This window comes from Strigops habroptila, chromosome 13 (genome assembly GCF_004027225.2).
Source record: "Strigops habroptila isolate Jane chromosome 13, bStrHab1.2.pri, whole genome shotgun sequence".
Taxonomy (NCBI): domain Eukaryota; kingdom Metazoa; phylum Chordata; class Aves; order Psittaciformes; family Psittacidae; genus Strigops; species Strigops habroptila.
In genome coordinates this window covers 13,572,547-13,585,878 of record NC_044289.2, presented here as the reverse complement: position 1 = coordinate 13,585,878, position 13,332 = coordinate 13,572,547, and the positions used below count along the sequence as shown (strand labels likewise).

The following is a 13,332-nucleotide window of genomic DNA, read 5'->3' as shown; positions in this document are numbered from 1 at the left end:
TTTATTTTTTCTTCCCAAAGAGATGTTTGAGAATATTTCTGTTCTTGTCTATATAATTTCTTCTATCCACTACACCTTGCTAGAGAAATAACAAAGGGAAAGTGTGTTGCCTTATCTTGAATACCCACCAGTGTTTCTGAAACACCTGAAAAATAGCAGCTAAACTATTAGCCAAGATACAGATCTAGTTTATTTTATCAGGGAAGACTGGGGGATTTCTCTGGTTTTACGTTTTGTTTAGAATCCAAAACCTCATTTATTCTTTAGCTAAGCCTGTGTTACCTAAACAGCAGTTTCTTTAAACTGGTGGCTGTTTCTACCTTGTTTTTACCTGCTGTAGGTAATCAGCAGTCCTTTCTACCAGAAAATATTATTGATATCAAAGACCATCCTCAGCTTTAAAGCAATAACTGTGTCTGTAGTGTCTGTTTGGGTGACTCCTTGTTCTGCTCTGTGGTCTTTCACACTACAGCATCCGTGTTTCCTGTGTCCACATAAGGAGTGGCACTGCTGGAGGTTTTTCCCCAGATAAATCCCAGGGAATAGATTCGTAAAAAGGATTTTTTTGAGAAATACCAGAAAATATCAGAAATATCACAAGTCCTAAGGCTGTTTAATAAAATATGTCAATATAGCATCCAGACCCATATATTTAACTTACTGATTTGAAGGGATTCAGTCAACTTTTTGTTGACCATCAGAGACTATCAGTGGCTTGAAATTCAAGGTAACTGTTTGTTACAATAGCAAAATGTAGATTACGTCAGATATGTAATAATTACTTAAGCTATGAATGTTTTTGAATCTGAGTTTTGAACCTTATGTTTCTCTTCAGCGTTTCAGGGTGAGGACAGTGGTGACCATACTATGGAACAAGCTGTAAGTTCACAGCCAGTGTCATTAGAATCTGAATCTAATACTGACAACATGGAAAATAGTTCTCCTGGTAAGATTTCTTCCTTTTAGATTGAGCAGAAAATATGCTTATTTGTCTATTGTGTGTATATATATGAATATACATACATTTTTAAGTAAGAAGAAGAATATACATACATTTTTAAGTAAGAAGTTACATTTGTAACAGCTGGGTTATGTTGGCACAGTGTTCAATGAGGTACTTAATTGCTGCTATTGTATTACATTGACTATAAAGCATATTATCTGTTTTCGGGGACATAGAATGAGGTAAAAAGATACATTATCACAAAGAAAATATACTATGTTGAAAAAAACTCCTTAAGAAATGCCATCTTTCTTCACCACCAGTTTAATGCCTATTCCCTTGTGTTTAGCATCAGTTGTGGATGAGAAAGGTGAGCAAAGCAACGAGGAGGAGCAAAAAACTATCAAGCCTACAAGTAAAGAGTTCAGGAAAACCTGGGGGTTTCGAAGGACCACGATTGCTAAGCGAGAAGGTGTAGGAGATACTGATGTGGACTCCAGTGAGCAACAGCCCCAGCAGCAGCAAGGCTTAAACCTCAGGAGAAGTGGACGGCAGCCAAAGAGAACAGAAAGAGTGGAAGAATTTCTTACCACAGTACGGCGCCGAGGAAGGAGGACTATTCCTACTACTCTGGAAGATTCAAGTGAAGCAGCATCCTGTCCAGCTACAGATGCTGAAACTGCTTCAGAAGATAGTGTTGAGAGCACTCCAGATACAAAACCTTTAACTCGGAGGATTGGCCTTCGGAGCAGTAAGGATCAGAAAGACTCTAAAACAAGACGTACAAAAGAAGAAGAAGAAGAGGAGGAGGATGAGGAAGAAGAGGAAGATGATACTTCTGATAGTGATAGCGATGGGTTAACACTAAAGGAACTGCAGAATCGACTAAGAAAGAAACGTGTTGAACAGAAACCTGTGCAGCTGACAATAAAGGATATACAGAAGCGCTTTGGGAAAAGAAATACAGAACAAAATCCTACAGAAACTGGTGATGTCCAGCCTGAAAAAGAAGTTGAGCCTCAGTTGCCTGTCAAAGAAGAACCCGAGACTGTAGACAGCACTGAGATTGCAAGTCAGGTGGTTGTGTCTGAAGAAGACACTGAAGATCTTGAGGTTCAGAAGGAGGCAAAGCCTGCCCTTGCTGCAAAAGGGAACGCAGATGAAGAACCCGAGGAACTGCCCAAAAGCAAACCTGAGTCTGAGATTTATGACCCAAATGCACTGTATTGTATTTGTCGTCAGCCTCACAACAACAGGTAGGCAAAGGTTTCAACTAAGAACACAGAGCAAGTAGTTGGAATTTTTCTGTGATGAAAAAATGAAACCAAATGCTAATGCTCACTTTTTGAGTGTAAGGAAATGAGCTGTTGGGTTTGTTTGAAGTTTGGGGGGCAGAAATGTTTTAAAGAGAGGATAAATGAATATGGAAGCGAACAGTGGGGAAGAGCAGTAAACCGGTACTTTAGTGGGGTACTCAAGATCTACTGCTTGAAATACGTGTTGAGCTTTAATTGTCTTTTCATGATGTTTTACTGTTCCTTGTTTGTTTTATTTCCAGGTTTATGATTTGTTGTGATAGATGTGAGGAATGGTTTCATGGTGACTGCGTGGGTATTTCTGAGGCTCGAGGGCGGTTGTTGGAAAGGAATGGTGAGGACTATATCTGTCCAAACTGCACCATTCTCCAGGGACAGGATGAGCCTGTTTCAGAAATGGACCAGCAGGAAGCTAATGCTGGCCAAGTAAATGTGGATGGCACAGAATTCACAAGCATAGGAACAATTGAACAAAAATCTGTTGAGGACCAAGGAATCAAGGGTAGGATTGAAAAAGCCGCAAATCCAAGCGGGAAGAAAAAACTAAAGATCTTTCAACCTGTAAGTATATTAGTAGTTTCTTACTTTCCATGCCTCACTGAGTACATTGAGACAGTGGCTTTCTTGTATGGCTGTAAATCTGGCTTGTTTGTTTTAAAGCTAAATATGAAGCTGAACAAGTTGCTAAATATTGCTGGTTATCCATAGTTCTGTCAGTACAGGAACTAGAAGGAGGAAAGTGTTAGTTTGAAGTGGGAGATTTAAAAGTTTAATGTAGGGGTAAGGAAATGCTTTTGCTTTTCTACCCTTCCTAAATAAAGTTTTGGAAGTCAAATAATAAGGTGACCTTTTAACAAAAATACTAGAATTCTGGACTGGTTTATACTAGTTTTAAAATAATCAATTTTGGACATTTTCAATGATAGTCAAACTGTTTACTTAACACTGACAAGCGTCTGTTGGATTTAATTCCAGCTGTACTTTTCCTGTACATCCAGTTAGTCTCTGAAGTTCTGATTTTTGTCTTGATGCTGCTGCTTCAAGTTACTAGTACATAGAAAATTGTTCTATACAGCCTTTTTAACATGAAACTGTGTATTTTGAATTATTGCAAATTCAAACCCTTGTAATAGCGAGTTCCATGCCCAGTTCAAAATCCAGGCAAAAAATACTTCACTGAGCTTCTTCACCTCAGTGTACACAGACTTAAAAACTTCATGCTACAGTGGTCGTCTTCGTAGTGCCTAAACTACTGTAGTAATGTCAAAGTCTTGAACATTTTCTTTCTTATTATGCCTTTAAAACCATGTTTAGTGTAGTTGCTGTTAGAATGCTGTAGCTATCTATGTATTTTTTCTGTATGAATTTCTTCTTTCACACCTGTTCTTGAAACATTGAAATCATCCCTAAAATAAGTATTACAAGTTTGAGTATAAGCATCTCTCTGGAGGAATCTCTGTGTTTTAGTACATTTTCTACAAAGTGTTTATGGAACACTTAGTCAATTTAAATAGCAGAGCTATCTGTATTAGTCTAGTGAGCATAATGTATAGATCAGAAGTTTGAGCTTAATGTATGTGTTTACTATTTTACTGTGTGCAGAAAACGGTATTTTTCTCCAAAATGTTTTTAAATACATTTGGAGTTCTTTGCACACAAAGCCATTTTTGCAAGTCCAGTTCTCTGTGTTGGACTGTATTTCACTGCAGTATTAAGTTCAGCTTCTGAGTATCACCAGTTACTCTTTGATATTAGCATGCTAGCAAGTTACTTGAATGTGTTGGGCATCTCTACTGAAGGAAAAACATAATTATCATTAACTTACTGCTTCTTTTGGAAGAACTGCTCATATTTTAGGTATTCTTTTGGCATTTGGAAATGGAATGGAACTGCTCTACTCGTGTTTGCCAATGGGTGCCATGCCCTGAGGGGACTGAACAGTCAAATCTATGCATTTTTTAGCCCATGCTGTCCCTCATACCTCAGTTAAGACCCCTCCATGGCTTGGATAAACAAGCACTGCTCTCCCTCTGCAGAATTCCCTGCCCGTTCTAGGCAAAAAGCTCATTTCATATGTTGATGTGCTGAAATAACTCTGTTAACAGTGACTGAACAGTCTCATTATTCACTTTACCTGTTCTCTTGCACCAGTGTTCTAAGCACTTTGAGAAGGGCTCCTTTTTGGTGCTGTGCGTGAGCACCTATAGCTGCAGAGTTCTGGGTTGTGATTAAAACTAGAAATTGTATGAGTACAGACATCAGCACTGCAGATCTTGTCACCATCTGAGAAAGATGCCCTGAATTAGAAATGACAGCTCAGTTAACCTGAAGTTTGAGGTGCTTCTTGGGTAGCATGAGTTGATAGTTCTTTCTTGTACTTCACAGTTCAGTGTGTACATGATGGAAAAGTACTCTAAAGCATAAGCTTAATTTTTATGGGAAAATTGCTAAACTGAGCTATTATCAGACTGCAGTAGATAATGCTGCCTTACTGACTTTTGACTGGGGAAAAGTCAGCCATGCTATGCAAATTTATATATATATATATTTACCAGAAATATTCCTGTAAAACTTCCTTTTGGTAATTACAAATTGCAGTTTATTGATGGGGAGAGGCTGTGTAGAACTAGAGTAGTACCGAGTGTTAGGTCAGTTGTATAACATTTTTAGGAGTAATCTAGAAGAGTGAGACTAAAGGCATAATATCTGGAGGTAATATAGTACAGCCTAAAGAGGTTTCAAATGTTTCTATACTTGGACCTAATGTACTCTTGTTTTCAAGGAATGTGCTATTTTCTACATCTTAATATTTGAAGAGGACGTGTTTAGTATGTAACACTTCAGTATAAATGGAGAGTAATTGTGAAGTAGAGGGGAATACAGATTACATATGCAAATGTCTCAATGTTTAAGAAGCTTAGGTTATGGTAAATTGAGAGAATGGTTGTATTTATGTAAGTTGGGGACTTCTAAAATTAAAACTGGTAAATTTAAAACCTCCAGAGCAAGAATTACTTGTACACCTGAATAGCTGAGTCCTTCCTTTTTGCATGTGTGCGTGGTTGAGGGCAGTGGCTGATGGTGTTAACGCAAGTAAGATGTGTTTTAGAAACCTTGCTCTTGAGAAAGCAGCTCTGCATTATTAAGGAGATTTCTCACATGATACAGAGGATCAGAAAAAAGAATGTGTGGTTATGGCATCTGAAAATGTAGGAAATGAGCCTCCCTTGGTTCACTGCTGGCACACCAAGCACTTTAAAACACAACACATTCTGCAAACAGTGTGTTACAGGAGGGAAATTCTTACATTTGTATGTGTTGTTTCTGTTACATCAGGAATGAAAGTTGTTTTCATGCTGGCAGTTGTGCAAGTCACAGTCATAGCTGTGGTCTGCACATATGCTATGTAAGCATTTCTTCCTGTTACAAAGGTATGTTTCTGTCACTTCCTCTTTGAACTCACTCCGTTTCAATCCATAGGTAATTGACGCTCCTGGTGCATCCAAGTGCATTGGTCCTGGCTGTTTTAATTTGGCTCAGCCTGATTCTGTGTACTGCAGCAATGATTGCATTCTCAAACACGCTGCAGCCACCATGAAGTTTTTAAGTTCTGGCAAAGATGCCAAACCAAAACCGAAAGAGAAGATCAAACCGAAACCTGACAAACCTGGCATGCCAAAATCTCAGCTGCAGGTAAACTTCTGTTCATAATCTGTGTTTCTTGCAAGGGCCTCCTAGATGGCAGCACAGGTTTGAGGTTCTTTTAAAGAATTTTAGTGAATTCAGAATGACTGTTAGTTGTGAAGTAATGTGACTGCATTGTATGTGTGCTTTGAGAAGGAAAAATATTAAAGCCTTCTCTTTTACCTATTGAAAACACTGTAAAATGGGCAGTATTTCTGCAAACAAATACCACCTCCTCACCCCCACCAAACTGATAATACTGTTGTTTTGAGGTGGTGTCTTTACTATTGCCTTTTCCTAAAGTTCCAGTGTATATTTCAAGTGTATTTCCAGGAGTTTACTTTAGAAGACGTTTATGTACATATATGTAACTATATCTCTGCTTGCTTGTAAAATATACCTGATGATTATTACTAACGAAGCCTCTTTAATCATACAGGCAGGTATTAAACCTCTTTCAAACCAAAAGAGACCATTTCCTGAGAAGAGAGAGGTGAACACGAAGAAGACTGTTTTGACAACCGCCAAGACTGAGGCAAACACTCAACCTGTTGCTAAAGAGCCAGCAGTAGAAAACAGCACACCGTCCTGGGCAAGCGATCATAATTACAATGCTGTAAAGCCTGAAAGGACTGCTGCCATTTCATCTTCACTGTTGTTCAAATGTATGTATCGCATAGGGATATTCCTGAGTAATCATTTACATTTTCTTTGAATACCCATCCATTCTTGGCTCTGCAAGACTAGGAAGTTTAGGATTTGGGGTTGGTTTTTTTTCTTAAGATATGGCACCAAACTACTTTTCTCCACCTTCAAAGATTCCGCACCCAGAGATACACACGAGCGGGAAACACTTTTAGAGGTTTCATTTGTATCATATGCCAGTTGTGTGATTAAGAGCCTATCAATCTACCCAGCTGATTCCTGGAGGAAAACTACGTGATTAAGCTTTAATTTTTTCCCATAAAGATAATAACTGTTTCTAATGTAGAAGAGGTAAGTATTGATATGTTTGTGCTGTGTTTTACAGAAGGGTTGCACAGCGTGCACCATGAATCAGCAGTTGACTGTACTAATTTGAATTGTATTTTTGTAATTATTTGGGCACCTCAGGTCTTGCATTTTCAGTGCTGGTGCCAAGAATGAAATCTTCACCGTGGTATCCAACGATACTTTACACTTCTGCAAACAGCTTTTAACTGTCACGTATATCCAAGTTCTTCCTGCTGCTTTTCTTCCTTACATGAAATGATTTAAGGACCATTCTTTACTTTTAAGTTTGGGGGGAGGCAGTACTATTTTTTTCTGCTTTTCTTTTTCCCTTTATATGTTCTTACTTCACACATTATCCACACACACAAGAACACATCTTAAGTGGATATGAGGCAGAGATGCCACCTTGCATATTTTTGCAGGTTTTGAATAGCATCCTTGTAACTCATACAAAGGTAAGTAACTACTACTTTGTAGCCTCAACAAGTCTTTCTGCTAATGACATTTTTTCATTCGCTCCAGCTAGGTAGTTTTATAATGCAGTGATGGAACTTCAGCTAAAATCTTACATTTCACAGTTGCAAAACACATAACCAAGTGTCAGATGTTTACTCACTTGAAGACTAATGAATTCAGAAATGCAGTTCTCACAGCTTTAACCATAAATTAGCCCATTTACATTTTATTTTCAGAAACACATTGTATGCAAAGTAACTGATAAGTTTATAAGTTACCTCGAAGATGAGATTTTTTTAGATATAACTTGGAACACTGAGAGAACACCAGCTACCCTAAATTGCTGTTTATTTTTATAGCACATAGCAGACATAGTAGGTATATTTTAATTGTATTTACCCACATCAGATATTTAAATGGTTATAATTTTTCCCTGCGTACTTTCATTATGTGTTTTGTTACTTGGGCCCTGTGCCTTTTTTATAGTGAACTCCTGAGATACGTGTTTTGATAAACTTGCATTTTTTTTTAAGCTTCTTCTAGAGGAACTGTAGCTTTTTTAGCAGAAACAGTATTTAAAACATAACTAAAATTAGGTGAGGAAAAGGAAAATGAAACTATAAGGGCTGATCTTACACGTCAAATTCTTATGACACTTTCTATCTCCCTATACTTGCAAGTGTCCATATAATCATATCACTTAAAATGTCCTTCTTGCTGTTATTTGTTTTTTCTAGGAGACAGGAATATACAAGTTTTGAGGCTGAGAATTCAGTGTATTTTAAAGGGGTTTGCTCTTAAGTTTCACCACACCAGAGGTTTTACAGATGTAACCAATTCCAGTAGAAAATTGGATTCCTATAGCTAGATTGTTTAGTTGGTTCAAAACCATGTTAGACTTTAGTTATGACTAGAAACCAACCTAGTTTGTGTGATGAAGAGCTCTCATATCAAGTGCAAGGAAGAACTTCAGCTTGCTGTTACAAGGTAAGTTGTACTCATATGGGGACTCTGTGCCATTACTAAATTCCCAGGTAAATTGTTTGTGTCTTTGTGAAGAAAATTATCCTGATTTTTGATGGATGGGTTTGAGCTGTTATCTTCCTGAGAAGCTGCCATTGCATCATCTTTAGGAGTGTTCTACAAGACTTTATTTATTTAACAACCCTAGATGCTGCTCAAAGCATAGAGGTTATGGTGTTACAGAAATTCGTGAGAGTCATCTCACTTCACAAAACATTATCTATTTTAGACACTAATCTGAGAACAGAATGACTCACTGTTTAGAAACGTGTATTTCTGTACATTGCTTATGAAAAGTGTAAGATGACTGGTTCAAGCATCTACGTGTCTGATGTTTGGACTTAAGGGCACCTAGAGGAGGCTAAGGATGGGATTCTTCCATACACAATATTGCAAGTACCTCCCACGTTCTCCCAGTAGCTTCAAGCTGTGTCCTGCAGATCCTGATTTGTGACTTAGGAATTGAGGAAACTTAACATGATTAGTAGAACTAGTCTCTGTAATGCTTCTTCCACTGGTCATCATCTTTCAGACATGGATTTACTTTATACATTTACTCTGTACTTGTAAGATACAAGGTTTTGTTGTTGTTACATATGACAGTAGTTTTATTGAGTAGTAGCAAGAAGAAAACAAGCCATTATTACAGATGTACTGGGTGATAGGGGCATATGGTGTATTTCCATCTAAACCCTGCCACCAAGCCCCCTTCCCCAAACTGTTCTGGGGAATGAGTTAGGGCTGAACCTGGAAGTGACTTTGTACACCAAAATCTGGAGGCTGGTTAATGACACTTGATGTTCACAGTGAAACTAATCCTATTTGTTTAATAACTGGAGTGGAAAATACCTTGAACTTAGTGAATATTAAGTACAAGTAGTAGTGAATATTAAGGACAAGTACTTTTAAAGTTGCAGGCAGTATTTGAACTATACTTAAAAGAGGAAATCAGGTGTTACATTCCCTTTCAGAAGTGTCGCTTTTAAGTTCATTAGGAAAATGAGTATTAATTTAATATGCAGTACTCGACTTTTATATTGAATTTCAAAAGTCATCCTTTTCCAAATCCAAAAAGCTTCCAAATTGACACATATGTATATGGGTTGTTGAGATTTAGGATTCAAGTTGTGATAGAAATGCTGAATTTGTGATGTGAGCTAGTGTTACTGTATTCAGGTCATATCAAAGGAGATGTAAAATTCATAACAAAGCAAAACAGACTTCAGTTTATCTAGTAAGATCATCTAGGTGTTTGTGGGGAAGCACCATCCAAAATGATTTCTGAATGTTTCAGTTTTGTTAGCAGACTAACATACATTGTGTGGTAATAGGAAGCCTGATTTTTAATTATACTGGAGGAGGACAGACTTTAAACAACATAATATAAACCTGTTTTTTTCCAGAAGGAAGCGCAGAAGCAGTTTGTGTCCACTTCCTATTTGACTGCTGAGAACTTTAAGTATAAAGTTTTACACTATTTAATATCACATACTGTATTTTTAACAGGATTTGGCCATTGTAGTCACTGCTGCCCTGTAAAAAGGGCATAAAGGAAAACATCAGATATGAAGTTTGCTGCTGCAAATGTTTGTCGGCAGTATCAGTGTCTGAAGCACCTGAGTTCGAGTTTTATGTTTGATAGAGAAACACTTGAAAGAGACTTGGTTCTATATTTTTGTTATCTTTCAAACAGAAGCCAGCAGCAAATGTGTCAGCAGTTTTAAAATGGAAAAAAGGAGGGGAGGAAGATAGACATTTGCAATATCCCCATTTTTAAACTACCCACATAAGTGTGCTAAATAATGATCAGTGCTTTAAATCTTTGAAGTTCAACTGACCTACTAGAGATAGAAGAAATACACAAACTGATAGTTTACTCAGGTGCTAAAGCTACTTAAACAAGTACATTTATTGATAACAGTAAGTGCGCAGGAGAGTGAAGAGAGTTTCTAGATAAGAAATAAGCAGTAAATGTGTTGCGTTTGAGTACAACTTCCTGAGTAAAAGGCAGTTCTTTGTCACATGAAAAACTTCTGTTTACTTAACTGTAGGCAGATAAATAGTTTGAGTTATCTATTTGGTACTACTCATCACAATGTTTGTGGTACCTGTTCTGCTTCACAGCAGGAAATTACAGAGAGACAACGCTGCCACCTTCTGGAAGTGGGAGCCCAGGTTTGAGGAGCCCTGCCTCTGGTGATCCAAATTTCCTTTTACTATCCCCTTTCAGTCGTCTTCATTTCTTCTGCAGCTAAACTTTTCTGCACCCAAGAGCTATTCATAAAGTGAATAGTGTTTGCTTGATCCCAGATACAAAGGGCACTTGGACTGCTTTGTTCCTACACACCTCTAACAAAATGTGGAGACTTTGTAAAGGGAATAATGATACTGGGAGCCCATCATCAGAAGACGTGATGTGCATACCAAAATGCTAGGATTATAGCATATATAATATAGGTATTTTTTTCTTGCCATAATAATAGTACGAAGACAGGAAAGAAAAAAACATAGATCACCATAAAGAGGGCAGGTGGGAAATGTAGTACACTCAAGACAGGACTTAGGAGGGCAAATTGATGCAGGAAGCAATAAATACCGTGTCTGCACACAGGCTGGTGCTGATTTAATGCTCCTCATCAGGCAAGATTGTACCAGCTTAAGTTGTAACTCTTCAGTGGAGTGCAGTGTATGTGCATATACTGCGGTTGGTTTAGCTTAACTATTAAAAAAGTATTTTATTTAAACTGAGGAGCTGTTCTGAAGTCACGAGTATGTTTGTCTGCAACGACTGATTGTACTTAAACTCAATGCTATTGTTTTGGTGTGAGTGCTTCCCTGTAGGAAAAACTAGCTGGTGCAAAGCCATGCTGTTACACCTCAACTACTTCTGGCATCTGAATTAACTCCTTGAAAGCTAAGGTGTCTTTGCTCAATGCTAGGTTCTGCTACATAGACCCATACTAAGAGACACTGAGTAGTACCAGGGGAAGAAAAAGAATTACTTACTTCATGTTCCTGGCCATTTTCTGGGACACATGGTTGCTGTGTATGCAGGTCTACCCTTAACGCTTTGTAACTAGAGGATTTTTCTGGAAGGCTGCTGACAGACCAAATAATGATACACCTAAGATGAGTCTGCCAGAACTTCCAAGGAGTCCATGCTGGAGATCTTCTGGCTTTGGAAAGACCATAGTACGGGAGTGGCTGGTGTACTGCAGCAGCAGGGGCTGTGCTGGCATGGGGGCTGGCGCAGGATCAAACCCTGGCTGTGGAGTGAGGCTCCAGCAGCCACCACTGGCCTGCCAGCATGCCCCAGGAGCCAGCCAGTTAAAAGGAGCAGTGGGATCCTTGGGGAGTGATTGTCATCTCCTGCCTGTGAACTCCTGGAGCTCCCCTTCTCTGCTCTACAAGGTATGTCACCTCTGTCCTGTGGCTGGCAGCCGCATGAAGATCTCTGCAGTGTCTCTTAAGTTAGGAAGGCTCGTCCCTGCTGCTGGCATGTGGCCTGTTCTTGCCTCTAGCACCCCCAGGGCCTTGGACATCAAAAAGCCAGCCCTCTTGCCTTAATGGATGCTTGGCTTCAGTGTTAAGGAACCACTGCTGAGGGGAAGGGCTGGGGGGCAGAAACCTGGTACAACATACGGATGCACTATGAATATTAGGGTGGTTTATCTCTTGTCATCAACACTGAAAGTGATGAAAGTTTGATTAAAAGAACCTCACCACCCTCTACTGCTGTTTTGCTTTCTTTTACTAATATTTAGTTCTTTGAACTTGCTCACTTGACTGTATAGCCAGTGAAAAACTTTCTCTGCTAGCCCCAAACAGAAGGGTTCTTTTAAGGTGATCACTTGCACTTTGGAGTCAAGTTTTGCAGCTGATCTTGGTGCTGATGATTCACTCTGAGCTGTACTGAATTGGAACCTGAAGATGGCCTGTCACTGCAAGGAGTGATGATACCACCCATGAACAGTCTGGAATATAAGGAGCCCTATTTTTTTTCAGCAGATAGTGCCCCTGTCTCTCTCCGGAGTGGTGTAGTTGTGAAGATGCAGATCAGATAAATCACTATCATTTCATGTGGATCAAACCAACCAGCTTTGCATGTCTAAGCTGCAGATTTGCATGAGCAAAGCTACAGCTTGGCTTGAATGCAAACAGATCACCACTGTAAAAAGCTCCTTGTCTTGGAGTTTCCTAACCGAATTAACTTTAAAGACAGGTTTACTTTCTTGTGTGCCTGAATGTAAAGGCTCGGCACACAGGCAGCTTCATTACCACCTTCTCATTGTGGTGCAGATTAGAACTGATAGAGGCTTTAGAAGAAAAGCAGCAGGGCAGGAGGCACAACTGAAACACCAGGTAATAAAGTCTGGTTTGGTCTTGAGAGAAGCAGACACGTGGTTCTGTAGGCAGATAACAGTGAAAACTAACACCAGAACAGTGCGACACTTCTGAATTATTTAGGACTAATGCTAAGGTGTCTTTGAGGGATATGGCAAAAAATCTGGCAGAGTTTCAAGAGAGCAACAGTTGAACGGCCGTGGAAGCAGAGCGGTTACAAACTACACCTCACCTCCACAGCCCTGGGCACTGAACGCTCAGTGCCACAAGAGGGTGCTTCAGTGGCACCTGACGGGATCAGGACTGACTCTCCGACAGTGTCTGAGGCTGAGATGTCAGGCATGCATCCCATGGGTGACTGTAAAGGCTGCTCTTGAGGAACCGGTCTCCTAACTGGTAAGTAACATCCCGTTGTAGAGTGCTTTATAACTGACCTGTAAAGCACCAGCTCACCCATGTGTTCTGTTCAGTTTTTTTAACTTGGATAATGCATCACTTCAGAAGAACTTGTGGATTAAAGTTCAGTATCAGCCACTGCATTGGGGTGGAGGGCTTGGGGTAAATTCTGCTCTG

General features: G+C 39.3%; 1 protein-coding gene across 4 annotated transcripts in view; it reads left to right on the top strand.

Moving 5' to 3' along the window:
• DIDO1 (death inducer-obliterator 1) overlaps nucleotides 1-13,332 on the top strand; it is a 52,518-nt gene that overhangs the window by 15,336 nt on the left and 23,850 nt on the right. For all 4 annotated transcript variants that reach the window (XM_030502534.1, XM_030502536.1, XM_030502535.1 and 1 more), the window contains 5 exons: nucleotides 836-946; nucleotides 1,293-2,199; nucleotides 2,502-2,820; nucleotides 5,740-5,952; nucleotides 6,383-6,608. In XM_030502534.1, coding sequence (XP_030358394.1) covers nucleotides 836-946; nucleotides 1,293-2,199; nucleotides 2,502-2,820; nucleotides 5,740-5,952; nucleotides 6,383-6,608 — 1,776 coding nt within the window. The remainder of the gene's footprint in view (nucleotides 1-835; nucleotides 947-1,292; nucleotides 2,200-2,501; nucleotides 2,821-5,739; nucleotides 5,953-6,382; nucleotides 6,609-13,332) is intronic.